The sequence below is a fragment of the Saccoglossus kowalevskii genome, chromosome 19 (genome assembly GCF_978046115.1).
Source record: "Saccoglossus kowalevskii chromosome 19, keSacKowa6.1, whole genome shotgun sequence".
Lineage (NCBI taxonomy): Eukaryota > Metazoa > Hemichordata > Enteropneusta > Harrimaniidae > Saccoglossus > Saccoglossus kowalevskii.
The window spans coordinates 12,799,673-12,823,901 of record NC_140659.1 but is presented as its reverse complement, the minus strand read 5'-3'; the positions used below and the strand labels follow the sequence as shown (position 1 = coordinate 12,823,901).

The 24,229-nt window shown below is 37.4% G+C and overlaps 2 protein-coding genes across 2 annotated transcripts in view; one reads left to right on the top strand and one right to left on the bottom strand.

The window, feature by feature from the left end:
- LOC100372467 (RUN and FYVE domain-containing protein 2-like) overlaps window positions 1-1,880 on the bottom strand; it is a 49,660-nt gene extending 47,780 nt beyond the window's left edge. Inside the window, exon 1 of the mRNA XM_006815785.3 lies at window positions 1,674-1,880. Coding sequence (XP_006815848.1) covers window positions 1,674-1,857 — 184 coding nt within the window. The 5' untranslated portion in view covers window positions 1,858-1,880. The remainder of the gene's footprint in view (window positions 1-1,673) is intronic.
- Window positions 1,881-8,650: 6,770 nt separating this feature from the next.
- LOC100373062 (uncharacterized) lies at window positions 8,651-22,348 on the top strand. Its single transcript, XM_002734212.4, has 2 exons — window positions 8,651-8,827; window positions 21,329-22,348. The coding sequence occupies exons 1-2, from the start codon at window positions 8,785-8,787 to the stop codon at window positions 21,958-21,960; spliced, it is 675 nt and encodes a 224-aa protein (XP_002734258.1). The 5' UTR covers window positions 8,651-8,784; the 3' UTR covers window positions 21,961-22,348.
- The last annotated feature ends 1,881 nt before the right edge of the window (window positions 22,349-24,229 follow it).

Sequence of the window (24,229 nt, the reverse complement as noted above, 5' to 3'; positions counted from 1 at the left end):
GGGAAAAAAACCTGGTATCACAGGGATTTACCACTTCCTATTTTTGTAGGTGTCTTTTCCTCACAATACTGCTTCAACTGCACATTGCTTTTTCCACTGAGAGAAGATTTGTGGATGGTGCCATTATTTTTTCCGCCTACATATAATGTCAGGTGGTCTGTGATCTGTGATCTGATTGGATAACATAATTCAGTGAATATACACATCTGTGATCTGATTGGATAACATAATTCAGTGAATATACACATCTGTGATCTGATTGGATAACATAATTCAGTGAATATACACATCTGCCTACACAAAGTGCTGTTTAATCACGCACATATCTGTTTTAACATTTTTTTTTCTTATATTTGTATTTCGTTTTATTGTGTTTTTTGTGTATGATTATTGACCATGGTTAATGTATTTCCAATTCATTAATTTGAGTCAAATAAAATATACTATACTATACTATACTATGTAGCACTATCTGCCAAGCTATGTGTCGAGAGTATGGTACGGCTCAAATAAACATACCGTGGATGGTGGAGGGTAAGGTTTGGCTTGAAAATACTTTGTTAGACAAATTAGACACTTTGATTTCACAATTAGTGATATTCACGAAAAAATATTTTACAAATATTTCTTTTTTCAAATGGAGAAACCCCTTATGGTAATATCAATATCACAATATTTACATATATTGTATTGAGTATTTGTCATCATTTTGCCTGATTATTTGGACAAGACAGAAGATTGTAATGTCAATTTTGTTTACAAATCTGCACTAATTTCTACCACATTAAAAACCACAGATCACAGCTTTCTGTTGGCCATCCAGACTACCACATTGATTCCATACACAGATTTTGAGAACAGCAAACACATCAAAATGCACACTGACTATAGTTATCTGATTACCTATCATCATGAGTGATGTAACTATCGTTTTTGCATCTATTCGTATCATTAAAACGTTCAAGTGACAAAATATATGCTCAAAAGGTCAACTTTTGGGGTGTACAAATATCAAATTTTGGAGAGTTTAGGACTGAGAATAATGTCTTTTTTAATATTTGAACAGAACATATTCACAAACAACCAACGTTTCTAGAGATACAACAAACTCAAAAGAAAAAAAACAACAGAAACTACTGAATCAAACAACTTGCATAAATTTTTATCATTCCTGGTACTAAGGAAAAAAAAACAAAAAAACGTTGAGGCCAAAAACAACCGATTTTCCCCTAAACTTGTGTGAATTTTTGATAAGAACATGAATTCAGACCAGTGGTTGGGCGAGAGGGATATATAGAAAATATCCAATGGCAGTATCTCCCATGGACACTGCACTGGTGTATTGTTACACTGTAAGTAGAACGCCTCTGAGTATCTCCGCAATAATACGTTACGCTATTATGACCATTCCCTGGAAAGCCACGTGATTGAATACAAAACATCGCCTGTGATTATGCATTTCCACACTATTACCAGCAATGAATTTCTAGGTAATATTTGCATAGCCCTTTTTATCAAGGACTATGGCGATGGCGAGAAAAGATACGGCGGTGCAACACTAGTAGTGAGGAAGTGAAACATGGGATCGGATGGAAATACGCCCCCATCATGACGTATCGCCACCATTTATACCACTATAAAGAAAATGTAAAATAACAACTCGACACACTTACTGCGCTTAGCAATCTTGGGTTGATCATTTTTACGGACAAGGACGGGCACGGGCCAGTCTTCTTTTGAAGACTGTCTACTCGCCTTTGCATCGTGTGGAACGGTTGTCTGAACAGTACTTTTTGGAGACGCGTCTTCTGTTTTGGTCTCATCAATCGCTTTGGTGTCTGTTTCAACAGTCGCCATCTTGCTAAGTTTGTTTGTTCGTGAGATGTTTTGACCACGTTATGGTACCAAAACACGGTTATAACAAGCACAACACGTGACACCATGTCGCAATAACGAGAATAACACGAACGCTGTTGTTATTTATTACCAAGAAACGGGGAATACGTTCAAAAACATCACATTTACAAAGGTTTTTAACTTTTACAAATTGTTGTAGCGCCACCTGCACACTATTAATTGAAATCTATTGTTTTTTTTATTTATAAACGCCAATTTTGTTTGAGAGCCTGGGAGGGCGCTACGAAATGATCGCCATTAGGGGTTGACCATTACATTATAAAATCATTATTAAATCAGCGAGAGAAAAACACAATCTGCACAGAAAAAACGGCCTTCCTGGCCGTATAAGGCCAGGGGTCACCAGCCTAATTTCGAGAAAATGATGGCAGTGTTTTAATGGATAGCGGCCATTTTGGCAGTATTATAGTGCTTTTATCATGGGTTCCTATGGCAAAGATTTGCTATATCTGAAAAAATCATAACCAATTATGAATGATGGGGTACTTTTGTTGTTCTCAATTATTTAAAAAATCTGGGTTTTAAACAGTGACAACAACTGTGTTGTGTTCTATGGAATTGTTCTAAAAATACAAATTTGTGAGAGAAAAAATATTGGAACAAGTTTCTCAAAATACGTCACTGTAACACACAAAAGAATGTTATTTTATGGTGCCATGATACATTACTTTCATGATCTTACATAATAAATCAATTGTCATTGCGATTTATGACCAACTTTCTAAAAAATGAGTAGACTTCTACCTTAATGTTTAACTGAATTTGTAGAATTTATACATATTATAGTGCTAGGTCCAAACCAAATTTAGATGTATCATGACATATTTTATTTTCATCTCGGTATGCGAGAATCTATATAATAAAAGCGAACAGATTCAATCTTTTGATCACCCACTTACTTTCAAGTGAATGTATTACTATAATGTTTGTACGCATATTTTTCATTGAAAGAATGAATTAATAAAACGCGAAACAATCTTTCTATATAATTCATAGTTCTAGAGTTATTGAATATTTTATTGCAATTTGATGTGACCGATATAGACAACTGTCTTAATAAATCACTCCTAACATCACGTGACTTACCTACTTCCCAGTATCTACGCGACTTACTTCCTGGTATCACGTGACTTACTACCAAGTATCTACTCGATTCGATTGTTTGACTTGACTTACCTCGACACGTTTTTAATTGTCCTTTCTAGAATGATGATCCTTTTATTTATTGTCTTTTTACTGTCCATGTTGTCAAAGATTTTTCTAGATTATTTGGTAATTTAGCCTCCCAGACATCAGTTGATGTTCATTTTGTCCCACATCAAAATCAACTAGCAAGTACACCTACTATGTCAGTTTTCAAACGGTCATTGTTACTACCTAATTACTATAAAATACTTTAGATGGAATTATTTTTCGCTAAACAGATATTTTGAGTGTTTTATGTGGAGTTTATTTTCACTGATTTGTTGATGATTTGAATGCAGAATATAGGAAAAAGGCATATTTTCTGAATTTTATTTTCACTGAATCCTTTCTTCAGAAAAATAATGTAAATTAATATCCAGCGATAATAAGGTATTTTACAGTAATCGTTACTGAATTTTCTATGTCGGTTATGTACTGTACACGTGGCTATCTCGTTTTTCACGAGATCTCGGTGACTATTTGTGCCTGAAGCGTATTAACATGTATCTCATTACATGACAGTCACGGCGTTTCTTTCAATTATCAAAACCCATACATCAAATGAATCATTTCTTCACATTAAAATGCAATCGTTTTCTTAAAACATGTTGACTTCGTTCTCATATCTAGTCACCTTAAATTTTGAGTAGGTAAGATCTGTAAATTTGGGAAAATAGTCACCATGGCAACAAGTGAACAATGTATCTATCAGGCGACACTGAGAGAATAATCATAACATAATTAATTGATTTAAATATTCTAGATTTAATCGGAACATGTCGATAACGAGCATGAGTATTTGAAATATTTATGCATTTAGTTATGAAAAAAGAGGAAAATGCATTTCAATAAATTTTGGTTGCTATTCTTGTCATTTCAGCACTGTATATTATTTATTTTAAATGAAACATGTCCAGAAAAAATAGGAATTTTATATTATTACAGTATTGTTTGCTTCTATGAATTTTGTACAAGCTTTTTGACTTCATGCAAACATATCTGGAACGTTCCTCACTATTGTAAATTCTTTAATTATTTCCCAGGTTTCAATTCACTTTTTCCGCTGAGAAATCGCATGACAAACGCATTTAAATTATAACATGCATCAACGTGCATAATTACAATAGAAATTTATTGTTTGGATGGAAAATATGTGAATATAAAAGACAATGAATATGATCTAATGTTTTAAAAACTCTATATAGTCTTCGGTATATTGATATTTCTAGTCGCCCAAAATATTCAGTAATTTTAACTATGATTACTCAGTACAGTAACCATGTACCGGTAAGTATACATACTACTTCTACGTATAAAACCAAGCAAATTCAGAAAATGCAGATTGTAGAATAACAGAAAGTTGAACAGAGTCATAACGTCAGTTATTTTTTTTGTTGTTCGAAAACAAAGTCCCTAGATGTGCTCGCGTTGATTATCATGTCGGAGATATCATACTGAAATAATAGTTGTGAATATCTTCCAAATGGACATTGAATACAATGGCGTTTTGGGCGCTTAGGATCTGTACTGGATCTTAAAAAAGGATCAGATGTAACGTATCGTTTCTTAGCCCGTACTAAGCGTTCGCGAACGTTTTCTTAGCACGGACTAACATTTTTGGATGTCTTAGGCCGTGCCAAGGAGTTGTATGCAAACGGAACTAACATCAACATGTCAATTTTATTTGAAAGCCGTTAGAGAGATGAGTGGACGCATTTGAATTAGTAGTATACCAAGGTATCCAGTGATGTAATTTTACCCACAAACGGACTTGAAGTTTTTAAGCTAATTTTTTTCAAACCACTTTTGCCCAAAAAAGCATATTTTTGACCCAAAATCAAAAACGCATTCTGGATATTTAAAATATAGACAAGTTTTACAAAGTTTGTATAATAAGCTTTCAGAAAATATATAACATGTTGGATATATAATACCATCTTCATTGTCTAATTACTCAATTAAAAAGCAAGCCAAATAAACTGCATCTCTACCTTAATTTGTTTGGTCTATATATATATCACGTGGTTAACCTTGTATACAACTCGACGTGGATGAGTGAACACGAGTAGAAATAATATATGACATTTTTGATTATCCTTTAAAATTTCAATTTTCTGTGTCAAAAAGCTGTATATGCACCAAAGCCATTATAGACATCGTATTTCCCATTTTGACATAGGTCTACAAGCAATGATCCAAAAATATCAACTACATATGTATTTCTCATTTCATTACCGGTGTTATTATTATGCACAAAGGTAACCATTTATGTGATCTTCTTTTAAAGATGCAAGACATTTGCGTACTGGTATCTTTTTTCCGACTTGGGTAACATTTACAATAAAAAGGATGTAAATTATGTCCATTTCAAGGTCAATGGCAGCAATTAACGACGAATTAGCGTAAGGGATTACAAACAACATAACATCTAAGAAATGACGTCTTCTTGTTCAGTTTCGTATTTCTCGTAGTACAATTCCGTATGAGTCGCTTCAAGCGCGGTGGTCGTTCGAATTTCATGTAAATAAACAATGTATTTTACACGCGTTGTATACGTCGCCATGAGTCCCATATTCAGATATGGCTATTTTATTGCGAAATAGTGGTGTGAACAATTTCGCGTGTATATCTCAATTTCGCAATTAAGTCTCCTAGAAACTATCGTCCCCGCTTATTTATTATAAAACATATTCATCCCACTGGAACCTTTACAGATAATTATTCTGTGCAAAATTGTTGTTATCTACCCCACTAAATGAGTGAACATAGAATAGTAATGTTTAAACCGCGATATGATCAAATTGTAAAATAAAGAAATATAGTCTTGAATGTTTTATATCATGTCGATTGAGTTGCTGCCGTTCTATGGATTTAAATATTATGAGGTCAGAGGCGGCGGCACGAAATGTTGCATGGGGGGGTATGATCACAATCCCTTGCGCCATATAAGCGATCGCGCATTGGGGGGGGGGGGTGGCGGGGGGGCGACTGCCCCTAGTGCCACCGCCACTGAAGTTTATGAGACAGTACAGTGAGAGCATCGACCGACGCGTAGCGTACTGTCTGGGTGCATACTCTTCGGTATCCTCGTAATAACCTTATTACATGTGTATTATACATCATTTCCTCCCCGAATACATACCAATGCGGAAACACAAATAGTTGAGAACAGATTAAGCGAACTCTATGTATGAGGCCGGTCAAACTCTGGGGGCTGCCATGTTTGTTTTTATTATCAGAGAACGCCTACGCGCGCAACCGTTCCATATTTGGAATTCGCATTTCCTAATATGGTAGGATGAAAATACCCAGTGCAATACCGGAAAATTACGGTAAGCTGTAACTTATGGCGTTACGGTGACAGATACTAAATGTATTTACTAATAACTCGTACATGGTAAGTACGACGTATTTATATTTATTTACTAAATACAGACTCGGAGTTTAAAATTGCACATGCGCGTCGGTCGATACTCCAGCTGTACTGTCTTCGTACATACTTTGAGGTATCCTCGTAATAACCTCATAATATATTAAGGTACGGCCTATAACTACAAATAATCTTGAATATAAATAAAATAATACAATGAAGATACAAGTCCAATAGGGTTTGTATCGTTGTACACATGAATAATATAATGTCGTTTTATAGCAACACGTTTAATTATGGTATGAAAAATATATAATTCTTGAAAGGTTTCTTAATATGGGTACACTTGTGTTTTCAGTAGTGATATAAATATATTGTAGCATACTGTAAAACATGTCTTTTAGCTAGCATGTTAATTATTTTAGCCAATTTAGCCAATCTGTAATTTCGCTAATTCAAGATGTCACTAATTTAAAATAAAGTATATTCTCAAAATGAGATTGTTGACACTTTAGCTAAATTAAGATTCAATTAATTCATGCATGGAGTCAAATTCGCTAAAATGGCATGTAGCTATTTAAACACGCTTTACAGTAATGTTACTACACTAATTATCAGACCCAGTTAAGTAGCATACCAATTTCTGATTGATATTCACACATGGAGCTAAACCAGCGGTTTATAGATACACCATGCTAGGATAGAATCGAATATATCACATTAGTGCTGTGTTAGTGAAACATCACTAACCATGTGACTAAGGTTATATTAATGAACAGAAATACAACATGCGTCTGCGATAGAATTACACTGAGTTGTCTATTAAATTGATGAGGGGTGGGATGAACACCACACCCTAAACATATAAGCATTAAACTGCATTAAACATTCCCGATAATGTGCTAAGTGAAAATGGATACTGTACATGTTTTGTAAAATTAAATTGCGGAGTTCTTTTTATCAACTATTGTTTCCATGGAAACAGCATTTGTATCGTTTCCCCATAGTGCTACACCATGCAGAATTGAAAAATTTACAACAATCTATCTGAATAATGTCTCCCCAAGAACCGCTAAATATTCTCTCGTTTAGACCATCTCTGCCCGTGGGTAAAAGAAAATACGCAAAACGGCTACGAGTAAATTAAATTTGTAGTTGTAGGTCATCGGTAAGGGCGCACTTAATCCAGTCGTAGCCGTTATTGAATACGAGTACGACTAATGGTTCATGTCTAATCCCATATTTTACTTCAAAATGTGAAACAATCTTGAAATAATTTGTGTTACCACTGCATTGCTTTAGGCTTCATAGGCCCCCTAGATTCAAAATAGTATTCAACTTTGAATTCAAACACAGGCAAAGACATTAGAAGACAAAATGTATGAACACAACTATGGGGCCTCAATATTGTATTTTAAATTGGTTCACAATAATCGTTAGTGCACACAGATAATCCAGTCAATAGTAGTGAACACAGTTTACATAAACAAATTATTATAGAAGTAATTTGAAGGTATTTATCGGCATTACTCAGTCTCCTCTGATGGCTAATAGAAGTTACATCGAAAGAAGTGAAACTCATCTACGGTGTTACCAGGACAACAAACACAACACATGTTCTATCGTTAAACTAACGAATTTAGTGTTTCAAATGCAATATTTGCTTCCAATGACATTTTCTCTAACTTTATAAGTCGATAATAGACCATTTTCCGTTCACTGCGAGAATCACGCGTTATGCGTGAAATCGAACGTAAAAACAGGACAAACAAAGGTCATAGCGTCGTAGTCGCGTCAAACATCGCGTGGGATTCGACAAACGCGAAGTATTTTGGGGGACATTTCCATGCTTAATAATGTGCTGTACACATTTGATGATAGGCAATTTCGATTAAGTGAGAATATTCGAATGCAATATTCCTCTGTCGAAGATCGGCCGGTCGATGTGCGCTACGAAATAAAGAAATTCGAGTTCAAAATCAAATCGTTCGATTTTTGCGGCAGACGTTCGACGCGCGTCTTTCATGCATCTCGCGAGACTCGCACTTGATCAAATTTCGGTTTACGACTGTATTTCAATACACTCCACCAAGGACACGATTCAGGAGATAATTCTTGCATGCCTGGCCTCTCAATTATCATTTGGCAAGACCCCTTAACTGAGTGAGTACAATTCATGATTGACTATCCAGGAGTCTCACACCGTGTTGTTGGTTAAGACAGATAACAGTGCTTAGATAGCTTCTCTCGCAGCATTGTGAACAAATCGTTTGGACAAGTAGTATTCCTTAACACCGGTGAATACATTTAAGATGGGCAAAGCACAATCAAAATGTTGTGGGCGTCGTAAACGAGGTGAGTTGATGTTTTCTTAAAGATCTATAGATGTATTTTCAGTCTACAGTAGGATGTACATACTTCGACAAGATCCGGGCAAAGATTTCCACACCCGGCATTAGGCCCCGTAAATTAGATATCCATTTACTAGACTTCATTACTCGTATCCTCTAATTACCCAAAATGGTTTATTTGACTTGTTTTCATCGCTGCAGACGGATAATTTGTTTTCAGATCTCCTTCAAATAATATCAATCCCCAGGCTGGCATACGTGTTCACGCTTTAAGTGGAAGAACATTTCACACGAAACTTACACCAGGTCAAAGGGTCAGGTAGAATTCCTTGAGCGCGAGTAGACAGAAAATCTGTCATGCCGGTTGTGTTCTAAGACCCCTGAGATAAACCTTGACAATATTTGTGCTCATTTATAAAAATAGGAACATATGCGAAAAAACTATAAAAAAGCTGATTTCACTATGTAATTATAGTATTGAATACAATTTATATAGTGTTTTAAATGTCCGGCGTTCTCAGTTATTTAGAATTTCATGTGTAAAATTCCCTGTGGTGGGAGTCGCTAAAACACGTGTACGACTTTAACAGATAATTTGAAACATGCCGCATCTAATGAACGTTGTGCGAAGGCCGCTCTTTGTTTCTCACCATTACTCAAAATGAGTAATTATTCACGTCATTGGATGTAAATCACGTGACAATTAGTAATCATAGATGCATTACAGTCATCTTGTGTTGCGAACCCTATGAATAAATGAGTCACGTCTATGTGCAGCTTGAATTCTCCCCGGGTTTAATACAATACATCTGTGCCGTAATTATACGCTTGTACGCTGGGTACTTGTGTCATTCCTTGCTTGAACGAGACGAAAACAGGTCAAACATAACATTCGCGGTTCAACATCCTATTTTTTGTTCATACAGCGTAAACTTGTCTAAATCGGAAAAGCCCCAGTAGCACAGAACGCGGCTCCGGTCGTCTGAGCATAACTATTTTTCGTATGGTGGAAGGACACAAGTTTGTGGTAATATGATGAGGATGAGTCGACATAGAATGTTTCTGTACGACCTTTAGACGACACGGCGGCGGCCATTGAACTGAAAATATTCTTTTCGTGCTGGGTGAATTATCTTTCGTACGCGATGACAGGCGGACTAATTTGGTTCATTACAAATGTGATAGATGTCGGCACGTTGTAGTGAATTAATAAGTTAGTCTGATACGAGCTTTCTAATATCCGTCCATGCTACAATTTTGGACCACGTGACTGCAAAACCACTCGGTTCATTACTTCTATCACACAGAGTTAAAAAAAAAACGAATCTTTAGGGGTTCGATGACCAATGCTATCAGTCTCTCTGATCTTACAGAGTAATGCGTCAAACCCATTCACACACACTTGAGGGGTAGAACTACACATCACCATACTAAGTGGGCTTATGCAGTCGAATGGAATTAATGCAAAGAAGCGGTGTAATGCTGCATGTCGTTTACGCTGATGACGTAATCGTTGCTGTTGATGTGATGTGTAGAAACCAGCAGGTCACAGAAGCCTGGTTGACGGGGGGGGGGGTGTTTACCACTTCACCGAGCTCAAAACATTGATTAAGGATATCATGGCATCAATGTATTTACCAATACTATGTTTGTAGATGGGTTGTTTTATGATTCTGCCCGATATTCGACAGTCGACAGCGAAACGATCACATATGCGCAATGTATGCATATTAAGAAGCCCGGCTACTCATAAATACAAATATAACAATATAAGAATATTGATTTAAAACAAGTTTTCGAGAAAAAGGTGTTTGTATTTTAGTGGATAGTGGCCATTTCGTCAGTATTTCAACATTTTTACCATATTTTCTTATGTCATAAATATTAACATTGTGTTCTTCGGAATAGTTCTACAAATACGTCACTATAACACACACAAGAATGCCATTTCATGGTGCCATGGGACAATAGCTCCACGATTTTACTTCATAAACCAATGAACATTGTCATGAGATTTATGAATAACTTAAGTCTCAAAAATTATGAATAGGCTTCTACCTTATTTGTCCCAAATAGCAGACATCGTTCAGTGTTTTGACTGTATTACTGAAAAGTGCAACACAGATTACTAAGTTTCCATCATGTACGACAAAACATGTTGTAAAATAAAAGTTTGAATTTTCAACGAATGAAGAAAACACACAGTTGACACCAGCTTAGTGACATAGAGTTAGAGGGCCCATTTTGGAAAATAACCTTTAACGACCCGATAATTCATATCGTTTCTGCATAATGTCATGAACCGTCGATTCTTAGCTACACTAATGAGTCACTTGTGTAGGGAAGATCAATCGTAGGAAAATATCTTCCCAAGAATGTTGAATAAACATCATAACAAATTGGTCATGAAAATTGTATGGGATAACCAAATATGGACGAAATTATTTTTTATTTGAATTGTCCGCATTTTTGGCTCAACACGTGACACGTCTCCGCGAAAATAAATCACAAAATGCAATAAACGAACAAATCCCAGGGTAATGGTATTTATATTTGCACGTCCTTGTCGCCAATGCTCAGAGTCATTGGTATTAACTCGACACCCCGAGCAAGGATAGTGAGTTGTAATGGCGTAAATACCAAATGAAAACGATATGTAGGCCAAGCCGAGGGCGGTTAAGATTGACAGACTCGGTGTACGTGACGTCGTTGTAATGTGCAGATATAGCCTATGGTGTTACACATAGTATCTCTCAAGATGGAATACTGACGTGATTATCGCATAAATATAATATTAATAATAACTATATTATTATTACTAGTGTATCATCTGTGTGATTTGAGGTTTAATAGATAACAATTGCCCTGTGATGTCATAGTTTATAATTTATGTCGTGTCACTCTACATCTATCCTATCCTGGTTGGAAAAAAAACTTCTTGCAATTTTATTTGAGTCGAATCGAACTGAATGACACTTCCATTCGTGATCTGGCACTCGCGTGTCATATATGGTTCTCTCATCGGTTAGTTGACACCCTTTTCGATTCATCAGGCTCTTCATGTGGGAGCGTGTTGATAGCGACCACATCTAGTAACATAATCCGAGCGGCTACGTAGCTCAGTACTCGTTAGCAGTCTCGAGACATCGAATGACCGCAGTATAGTGGCATACGAGTCAACACCGGAACACCGGGGTCTTCAAGTGAGACCAGTTAGTGGATTCGCCATTGCCAAGCTGGTGTTCGGGACGGGCAAGTATGGTTACCATGTACGGGTAATTGTTGAAAGGCGATATCAACACTGAAATATTACCAGCTCGTGTGTATCCGATATTGCATCCCAGAAACTATAATTGAAGACAATTTTGAAAAAAAATCTTACACAGAGTTTAATATTGAAGCCCACCAATATGGTGACAATCTCCCTGATACTCCCATGGTGCATCGCACTCATTTCACACGACTTGGTGAAGTGAATTTGAATGGCTTATACATTATGTAAATATTCCCCAGTGCTTCCAGAAAAAAATGTTTAGCTCTATGGTGCTTCTAAGCAGGGAGTTAATCCGTAAAGCGTTCACGTCACGGGTACCACAATGTCCATATGTCTCATTAGCCTAAATTCAATTTGTCATCTATTATAATTCCAGAGTGAACCCCCCTCCTACACAACCTCACATTTTTTTATTACGTAATGCGAAACACACAACAATTGAGACATGCCATATATGGGTAAATACGAGAAATTTTCCTGGTTACATACTCTTTCAAGAACAAAAAATATACTACTCAGTTTGTTAGAGTCAGCTGTCAAAATATCTCGTGTAATTTGGTCTAGACAAATGAGATAACTGAAAGTTTAGATAACACACTCATGTTTATCGCGTATAACGACTCGATTTCTACGAGGTCATGTCAAAGCTACCTATTTTATTTTGACATGGTTAGATGTCCACTCGTCATTGCATAATGTGCATTGTGAAAAATGCGTGATGATCGTAGTTTTATTATATATTTCTTCCGAAATACAATGTTAAATACATAGAATATAAGGCACGGGAGAGACCACTCCTTATAAGTTACGTAAATGTGCCGCACTTCGGGGTATCGTTTTACAGGTTATTTGGTTTGAAATGGAGTGCTTATTTGCAAGGATATGAGCCGAAATGGGGTCAAACGGAAACGAGTTTTAACTAAATGGTATATTATTAATCTTAATTCCTACCGTTTTACCTCGCTATGGCGTTTTGGTCCGTTTTTACCTGATTCCTCGAGTAACGGATGTGTCATATTTTCAACCAAGTTGAAACCAACAGCGCCACTGAAAAATACGGGACACTAAAAATAGCAAGCTCTATTATAAGAACTGGTAAAGTGTAATACAATCTAGCATTGGGGTCTACGTTTTAGGTAAAAATTGGTCTAAAATGGGGTCTGGATTTCGACCAGGGGACGACACATTCCTACCATAGCTTGAGGCAAATACACCAGGATATAAAAAATCTTTTATTGCAATGTGACCGACTTTTAATTTTGACATATTGTGCCGGATATAAGAATATATCACGTCATCTTCACTCCAATGTGTCACGCAGTGTGTCACGCTGGTTTGAGATTTGAAATCGGGCGTCAACGTCCTTACATAATTGTAGTTCCAAAATTCACGTTTTTTAAATTATAATTCGGAAATTAGTGCTCGATATCAATGTGCGAAATGCAACCTAAACCCCGATGATAAATTGTTTATCCGTTTAAAGGGACATGGGATGCGGCTCTTGCAGCTGATCCAAAAATAATTCATCTCTAAATATTTGCATGCTATTATCATTAATTTATGCCATGTCACGTGACATATTACGATGTATACTCATTTCGAATCACACAGATTATTAGAAATGAGTGCATGATTTGTAAACTGAATACCTGCATGTACGTTTTTCTAAGAGATGTCACCCTCCGGTACTAGAAATGGAAAATGGAACGGGCAAAAAAGTGAGACTGCGATATCTACTTTAATATATATTATTTTTTAGCTAAAACACAGTGGCATTTTACTTTCAACTTGATTTTGGAGTGATATTTCGCATATTTGTAAAATATTCTAGAACATTTTTTACATGGGTTAAATACGGTATGATGACAAAAGTTCTTACTACATGGGTAAACAGTAAAAGCCACACCTTTTTATGAAATGCGAACCATGTATATATATATTGACCAACTTCAATATATAGTACCTTGACCTATTTTAAAACATATTCCGTTAAGAGTAAGCTTCCTTTCCATGGTCAGTCGCATGCATGCCACTGTGTATTCTTACAGTCCTTGTATTTTATATTGCGAGGAACGAGGCCTTCATAGATAACTCAGTGACTGATTAAATTAGATTTACAGTGAGTCACTGACCTAACATTTACAACGGCTTTCGGCGACAATTATATATCAGTTGTTCAGTTAATTGTATCAGTCCCTTATAAATACGTGTATATTATCGAGCACCATGTGGTACGTATATATGTGCTGTCTACAAACGAAGACGACATGGGCGTTTCTCTAAATTAAATAGGTTATTGAAAAACTATTAAAACCGTGGGTGGGGAGAATGTTCGGTAATATGAGATATCGTTATTTCATCTGTTTAACTGACCTTGTCTGTGGTTTATTTAGACACATTAGGTGATCTAAATATGGAATGTTATTGCATAATCAATATTTCTAGAATTAGTCAACGGTAAATTTCTAGTTAGAAAGTCAACAAAGAACTTTGAAAATAATACGATTAATTTCATCACTACAATTGTCAAGGATAGAGTGAGACAGAATTGGATTTGATGGGATGGGAACGGGACAGGATACGATAAAATAGTAGAGAAAAGGATGGCATGGAGGATGGGCTGGGATGGGACAGGATACGATAGAATAGTAGAGGAAAAGATAGCGTGAAGGATGGGCCGGGATGGGACATGATACGATAGAATAGTAGAGGAAAGGATGGCATGGAGGATGGGCTGGGACGGGACAGGATACGATAGAATAGTAGAGGAAAAGATAGCGTGAAGGATGGGCCGGGATGGGACATGATACGATAGAATAGTAGAGGAAAGGATGGCATGGAGGATGGGCTGGGACGGGACAGGATACGATAGAATAGTAGAGGAAACTATGGCGTGAAGGATGGGCCAGGATGGGACAGGATACGATAGAATAGTAGAGGAATTGAAGGCATGGAAGATGAGCTACGACGGGACAGGATACGATAGAATAGTAGAGGAAAAGATGGCAAGAAGGATGGGCCGGGATGGGAAGGATACGATTGAATAGTAGAGGAAAGTATGGCATGAAGGATGGGCTGGGACGGGACAGAATACGATAGAATAGTAGAGGAAAGTATGGCATGAAGGATGGGCTGGGACGGGACAGGATACGATAGAATAGTAGAGGAAAAGATGGCATGAAGGATGGACTGGGACGGGACAGGATATGATAGAATAGTAAAGGAAAAGATGGCATGAAGGATGGGCTGGGACGGGACAGGATACGACAGAATAGTAAAGGAAAATATGGCATGAAAGATGGGCTGGGACGGGACAGGATATGATAGAATAGTAAAGGAAAAGATGGCATGAAGGATGGGCTGGGACGGGACAGGATACGATAGAATAGTAGAGGAAATGATGGCATGAAAGATGGGCTGGGACGGGACAGGATACGATAGAATAGTAGAGCAAATGATGGCGTGAAGGATGGGCTGGGATGGGACAGGATACGATAGAATAGTAGAGGAAAGTATGGCAAGAAGGATGGGCTGGGACGGGACAGGAAACGATAGAATAGTAGAGGAAAGTATGGCATGAAGGATGGGCTGGGACGGGACAGGATATGATTGAATAGTAGAAGAAAAGATGGCAAGAAGGATGGGCCGGGACGGGACAGGATACGATAGAATAGTAGAGGAAAGGATGGTATGAAGGATGGGCCGGGATGGAACAGGATATGATAGAATAGTAGAGGAAAGTACAATCTGATTAAAATCTGATGTAGTGTACGGGCTTTAATTATTTTGGCCATAAACTTATTTTAATTTTACTTTTTATTATATTTGTTATTAATGCCTTTTTATTTTATTATTTTACTTTGATTTTGAGATTTTTTTAATTTCGCCCTACCTACATCTGATCCGACGCCTATGTAAGTCCCGTTCAAATCTCGCGTAAGTAACAGCCAATCACAGCCCCCCTTTTATACAGGCTGTCAGTTGCTTACTTTTCAGTGTATACGGGAAGCTTTCTGTACATTATATTTTGCCCACTTGAATAAACCATTAATAGAAAATTGCCAGTACATTTTTATTTACAGAAGAAATTTTACAATTTTTGTCATTACATTGAATATTTTTTTCACTTCCAACAAATGTGTACACTTCCAGATACATCTTCGCCAGCCAAGGTTCGTTCATTCAGTCATCGCTTCAATTTTACATCAAACACTGAGCATAATTATCTAGAATGGAAGCAAAAATCCGCCATTTTATTTGAGTGTGTTTGCCACCTGACTCTGCCCGGTGACGTCATCATGTGCGCTATAGAAGGAGGTCTGTGATTCGTTGACTAAAATCGCCGATAGTGGGTCTCGTTGAAATCTCGTTACATAGGCATCGGATCAGATGTATGTAGGGCGGAATTAAAAAAAAAACCACGAAATCAAAATCAAAGTAAAATGATAATAAAATAAAAAGGCATTAATAACAAAAGTAATAAAAAATAAAATTGAAATAAGTTTATAGCCAAAATAATTAAAGCCCGTACACTACATCAGATTTTAATCAGATTGAGGAAAGTATGGCATGAAGGATGGGCCGGGACGGGACAGGATATGATAGAATAGTAGAGGAAAGGATGGTACGAAGGATGGGCCGGGATGGGACAGGATACGATAGAATAGTGGAGGAAAGGATGGCATGAAGGATGGACTGGGACGGGACAGGATACGACAGAATAGTAAAGGAAAATATGGCATGAAAGATGGGCTGGGACGGGACAGGATATGATAGAATAGTAGAGGAAAGTATGGCATGAAGGATGGGCCGGGACGGGACAGGATACGATAGAATAGTAGAGGAAAGTATGGCATGAAGGATGGGCTGGGACGGGACAGGATACGATAGAATAGTAGAGGAAAGTATGGCATGAAGGTTGGGCCGGGACGGGACAGGATACGATAGAATAGTAGAGGAAAGTATGGCAAGAAGGATGGGCCGGCATGGGACAGGATACGATAGAATAGTAGAGGAAATGATGGCGTGAAGGATGGGCTGAGACGGGACAGGATACGATAGAATAGTAAAGGAAAATATGGCATGAAGGATGGGCCGGCATGGGACAGGATACGATAGAATAGTAGAGGAAATGATGGCGTGAAGGATGGACTGGGACGGGACAGGATACGATAGAATAGTAGAGGAAAGTATGGCATGAAGGATGGACTGGGACGGGACAGGATACGATAGAATAGTAGAGGAAATGATGGCATGAAGGATGGGCTGGGACGGGACAGGATACGATAGAATAGTAGAGGAAAGTATGGCATGAAGGATGGACTGGGACGGGATAGGATACGATAGAATAGTAAAGGAAAATATGGCATGAAGGATGGGCTGGGACGGGACAGGATATAATAGAATAGTAGAGGAAAGTATGGCATGAAGGATGGGCCGGGACGGGACAGGATACGATAGAATAGTAGAGGAAATGATGGCGTGAAGGATGGGCCGGGACGGGACAGGATACGATAGAATAGTAGAGGAAAATATGGCATGAAGGATGGGCCGGGACGGGACAGGATACGATAGAATAATAAAGGAAAATATTGCATGAAGGATGGGCCGGGACGGGACAGGATACGATAGAATAGTAGAGGAAATGATGGCATGAAGGATGGGCCGGGACGGGACAGGATACGATAGAATAGTAGAGGAAAATATGGCATGAAGGATGGGCTGGGACGGGACAGGATACGATAGAATAGTAGAGGAAAGTATGGCATGAAGGATGGGCCGGGACGGGACAGGATACGATAGAATAGTAGAGGAAATGATGGCGTGAAGGATGGGCTGAGACGGGACAGGATACGATAGAATAGTAGAGGAAATGATGGCGTGAAGGATGGGCTGAGACGGGACAGGATACATACAATAAAGGATAGGACTGAATGCGTTGGGAGATATGGGGCGTATAATATTCGAAACGTACATAGTGAAATTGTTGAATGAAGAAAAAAATACAAAATTATTTACTGATATTTGCGGCACACTTATAGTATTGCAATTAATAAAATTCTGTATTATTTTATCCTATCATAATTTACATAGTAAGTACATTTGTTTATTAAAATTATGAATATTTTATTATCTGCTAACTCTATTAGTAATTCCCCTGTGCCTACGTGCGTGGACTGAGTTCTCATCCTCGTTCTCATTTTCATATTCTATGTACATACTATTTTTAAAGAATCTTGTTCACTGTAATCGGTCGAATAAAAAGAACTGTTTATTAGATAAAAATATGTCACATAGACTTTTCCAATACCTCTAGACAACTAATTTGTATTTATTTGAGGTCAAACAATTCTTTACCGGTGTCATCTCCATGTGTTCCCTTCTCATTAAGTGCTCCACAAGCCGCATACATTCGGTCAATGTCTTCATCAGTCACAATGCCACTCCTTCACATAATATACTGTGTATATTAATTCCATTGCGATGTGTATGAGTAACGTCTGCCAATGTAATCGATACACAGACAGGGGGCATTTATAAATAATTTCCTGTAAAAGCTACAAAAACCACGCATGCACATCCCTTCATTTTCCGCATTTCAAATACAGGAAATTTAGTGAATTTTGTTTCCTGCTCCGGGAAGAGCATGACAAATCTCATGGACAAATGCAGAGAATTAACCAAAAACTGTATTAAGGGGTAAACTAATTTTATAATGTGTCTTGAGCAGAATTCTCGTTTACTCAGTATCGTTCTCCAAGACATAAGATACTGGTATACAGATCAGTATCTTCCCTTATCAAGGTTATATTTATGCTAATTTAGTTTTTTACTGATTGTAACATACGCCCCAAGCAGAATCAATAGCCCGCCCTCAACGTATGTGATTGTGTCTATTTATAACTACGCTACATAATTGAAATTACAGTCTTTTTATTCCACCATCTTTAATTAGATCACCAGTCGCGTTACACCTCGACTTTTAACCCAATAATTTATCTTTCCCAGGCCAAAATGCTGGTGCACATAATTTCACTATTTTTGAAATAAACAAAAATTTAAAATATTTGTATAAAGATGTTACAAACGTAGAATATGCACTACTGCACTACTGTTTTTTTTAAAACTGCAGTTGACATATTTGTTTAATATTTTGATTTGTGTATTTTACCCCCAACTATCTGTCATATACTGGTTATTCTCTGGGGTGAAGCTACGTCACAGAACGTTCTACATTGGCCTCTGTACATGCTGCTATAGAACGCCGGTCGAAGTGCTCAAAACGAGAAAATGGCACAAACTCAATTTTGAAGTTACGTAATTCTGAGCAACCAAATTTATATATGCTGAACATGTAGGGGTAATCTTGTTGCACTGTTCAGGGAAGTCTCAGCAACTATACCAAAGTACAGTTTTCTGAGAGTTTTCGGCGTTTGTTTTCCCCGTGATGGTTGCCAGGCAGTGAAAATGCCCGGATGTCCGCTTGAGACACTCAGCACGTTGTATACATATCAATGCACAATATCGCTAAGCTCAACTCAAAGACAGGAATATTTAAATAAATAACTCGGAGTCATTCACAAATTATGTAAATTGTTGGAATACCTAGACAGAGAAATGATTGACCTTTGACCTACAATAGTCGTAGGCATTCGAAGACCGAAGACGAATATTTTATTATGACACACACAAGTGAAGACCTCGAACGTAAACTCATGTTTCTTTGCTTGCCGAAGAGCATTAGGTCCATGTGCTGCAAGTTAGAGTGTACATACCTAATCGGCCATCCCTCAGCAAATGATTTAATGAAAATATCCGTTTTACGCAATTTGGGAAGTCCGAATTACTAAACGAAGTACAGGACCACAAAGCTGAAATATCCAAGAACAAACATATACCAAAAATTGAATATTCGTTGTATATTTTAAGTCCAACTGTACGGGAAGTGGGAATTTGTTACTACTCTAAATATCAAAATAATATTTTAGTAGAAGGTAGTAAATATAATAAGGGTAATAATCACTGGCAAGAAAGTAATATCCCTTTGTTGGGGGGGGGGTGTTGTGGTATGATTAAATGTGAAATCAGAACATAATCCATAATCGTGTATTCCACCTCATAACATGGAAGAGTAAACTTGGTATGCCAATTGATTGCCCGTCCGTATCCGACGATTCGTGTCGGTAATGTCTTCAAATTATACTGCCCTCATTTACGAGATGCTTTCAAGCGTCTAGTGCGGGTTATTCACTATTGTTTATTTTTCCCACCCCTTAAAGGGCGGTGGTCGTCACGCCACGCATGCGCGAGATATGGGACTCATATGAAGAAAGATAGCTACTTCGACTGTTGCGCAGACGTACGAGTACAAAGTGAGACGTTACTAAGCTTTAACTCATGTAATTTCTTTGGTGATTGGAAGTAATCGAAGGAGTCACTGGCGGTAATCAGTGTACGTTGCGCCTTGGTCAAAATACATACTCGTGATTTCTATTAGAAAAAGCGCATTGAATTGTGAGAGAATCAATGATTATCAACACAAATGTCGCACATGCGCGGCGCGACGATCACCGCCCTTTAAACATAGCGCATACAAGACAGTGATCAGAATGTTCCGGTTTCTCGTCTCATGTAGTTAAAAGCAGCTCCACCCTAGTCGCCACGCGACCAAAGATCGGAATTTGATTGGTCTGTTAAATATAACAATATATAGTCAATGAGCATCTTCAGCTGTTTTGTTCACATGCAATGGGAAGGTGAGACATCTGGGATTGTTGAGATTACCGCAGACCGCCCTCAACGAACAAAGTCAACTTTGAAACAACACGTTGCGGTTCTAATCAGATATGCCAGTTATAGAGATTTAAAAAGATTACACAACGATTACTTTAATTAATACAGATTACTTCAGCGCTCTTGGAAAATTGTATCACAAAGTTTCCATGTGTAATATTAGTTTCAATTGCAGCTGAAAATATACTCAGTTTACATATTTTTAAGTCGCCATTTTGATCTGTACGATACGGTACACTATGACTAGTGACATAGTGCTGAGGATATCAAAAAAACAAACAAACACGTAATTGTTTCCTTACTTTCATAAGACTAAAACTCAAAACCATATGAATGTTGTTGCCATTGGAATGTATTCACGGAAAACACATGCGCCTGACGCAATGCTTTATGTAAATGAGTTATGTGATTGATTTGTTTTTATTATTGTTATTATAGTTACACTTAACGAGGAAACTGGGGATACTCCCGAGATCGTACCTGTAGAGGAGGTGCCAGTAGAAGAGAACGGCAAAGCTAAGCAGCCCGAGGAACAAGCCAACAGTAAACCGGAAGTGGAGACGAAACCGGAAGCCCAGCCTATTGAGACTCAAACGCAATCACCAACAGAGCAGCTACAGGAGAAGTCGGAGAGTTCAGATGAGAAAATGAAACCTGATACGACAGAAACTGCGGACAGCCAACCACAATCCCCTGCAAGCGGTGGAACCAGCTCACCAGTGCCGTCTCCCGATGACGTCACAGTACGTACAGTGGTTACGGAGAAGGTGATCGATGAACCCAAGAGCATTCCGGTAATCATCGACACTGCACAGGCAACAGATACTACTAAATTGTTGGAGTCAAATGAAACACAATCGGAATCGTATTCTGGATCAGAAAGTCACTTCAAAGAATCAACAGCGACAAGTCGCGTGGTGAAGACAACAGTGGTCACCGAAAGATACACGTTAGACGCCTCATCTGATGGCGGTCCTACCAATGCTATTACAACTACTGAAACTGTTACGGAAAAAATCACAACAGAAGAAGATGAAGTAATCAATAAAGCTGAGGAAAAAGAGACTTAGATCCGTCTGATTATCAGTGAAATTCTAGTGAAAATAAAAGTTACTTTGCGGAGTAGGATAGAATAGAACAATATAGGCATGTTTGGTATATGTGCAACTATACTCGAAAGTGAAACTCCTTGAAAGTTGAACGTACAAAGATAATAAAATACAATAAAATACTCAACTGGCCACTCGGTGTGTGAAAAATGTCTTTTGTTTTTATACACTCGTGCTTTTCACACACAAAATAACTGTTTTACAGAAGTACTAGAATGGTGAAAAAAATATTTTCTAACTCTTTGACGAAACATTTTGTTTGTTATTATTATTGTATTGAAGGCTATATAGTAATCGATATTGTACATCGATTTATTAACCAGGAATAAAGTTCAAGGTATTTATAATATTCTAGCATACATTATTATTATTAATAACAGCGTCATCTATATCACACTGACTAAGCTAATCTAGTTAGCGTTGACATATTAATAGTTTTGCTAAAAGACTAGACAAGAATCAGCCCGAGCAATAACACATTTACAGTCTAAATCATGGTGGCGTTATAGCAGATACTATTCATACACAGGATGATAGCAAATCGTATCATCGATGTGTATTATCTTTTTCACCACCAGTTCCCTCTTTTTATCACAAATTCACAAAATAGTTCCGTTTATAGTCTGCACTTTCCTTCAGAAGATTGGAACAAAAATATCCAATTGTTTTGAGTACAAACTGAAAATTAACTCCAATTTTGTCTGTTGGCTCCAAAATCGGAAATATTGAAGAATATAAGAAAAAAAGTGCAAACAACGAGAAAGTCTGGTAGAGAAAAGGTAAACAGTCAACAAAGGGGTGCAATTACCTCAGAATATAGAGCGTAGATGTAATCGTTGTTTTTACGTGAGCATTCAAGACATCTAGGCGTTCGGTCAATGACCCATTATGTCTTACATGAGTTGGAGACAACGGGATCACGGCATAACCTACTGGTGATGCCTCATTGCCTGAAACGCCTAGTTGTTTTAACACATTATCAGTACAAAATTTCTGTAATAGATAATTCACGAGTTTAATAGATTATTTGTGTTATAGTCATCCATTTGTGATTATTTGTGCAATGCAATAACGACGTCACCATGACATCATTGAATTGTCATTGAGTTAAGTTTGATGGCGAGGTATTGCGATTCAGACCGATTCAGATTAAGATGTGTTGTCCGCCGGACTGTACGCGACCTTATGGAAATCGTGTTGATGACCAAAGTGTGGTCGGTGAAAGCCAAGTACAGAAATGAACGCCGAGTCTAATTCAGTTTCATCTGTAATTCTGAATTCCACAGGGGACTTGGGTTAATATAATCAGAATCCTTCGATTTCTCCTACAAGTCACGATGTACATCACTGCCACGCCTATATGGTGATATATAAAATAAACTTTGTTGCAAAAAGTTGCAGTTTCGTGTAATGTGTTGTATGATCATTGGAATATATACTGTAGAATACTTTATTTTAGCTGGAAATAATTTTCCCTGAAAAGACTTTTTAGGTGTTTTGTATAGAATTTATTTTCACTGATTTTTGACAAGTTGAATGTAAAATATAGAAAAAGGTATATTCACTGGTTTTTATTTTCACTGAATCATTCCTTCAGTGGAAATAGCGAAAATTAATTCCAAGCGAAAATAAAGTATCTTCAGTAATCTACTTTAAACCGTAGATTCTGATTGGTAAACAAATTTTGTTGCGTGATAAGTAATAGGTTACCATGGAAACGTACATTGGTAAAATACAAAGCGCCATGTATCATCGACGTCGCGGTATCAGTGCTCCCGGCCCTAATCTCACCATTAAACAAAGCGTCAATCATAGTAGACACATCCAATGAAAAAACGATGTCGCCGTCAGCGTGCCCTGCCACTAGAGGGCGCCACTTAAAGGAATGATTGATTGACATTACTGTTTTTGAGGTTATTTGCTAGGATGTCTTCTTTTATGAGAAAAAATACTGCATGGAGTTTATATTCACATATCTTTGAGTACATTTGCGTTATGATATGCCTTTATTAATAATGAGAATGAAAACAACTATAACAGTTAAATGTAATGCGTCACAAATAGGAGAGGAGTAGATAGTTATTCAGAGGCACACCACTGATAATATTGCACAATTATTTAATTTACAGAAAAAATCAGAAATCGTCTTCAAATCAAGGATCTGGAGTTGTAATTTTAACAAGATAACTCGATAGGCGAAATTAGTTGTCTGTTATCATAATCAAAAACT

Bases quoted from the DNA above. Each gene is read 5' to 3' on its own strand.
- LOC100373062 (XM_002734212.4), top strand. From the start codon at position 8,785: ATGGGCAAAGCACAATCAAAATGTTGTGGGCGTCGTAAACGAG. The intron at 8,828-21,328 runs GTGAGTTGATGT...TTGTTATTATAG, and splicing joins TTGTGGGCGTCGTAAACGAG to TTACACTTAACGAGGAAACT.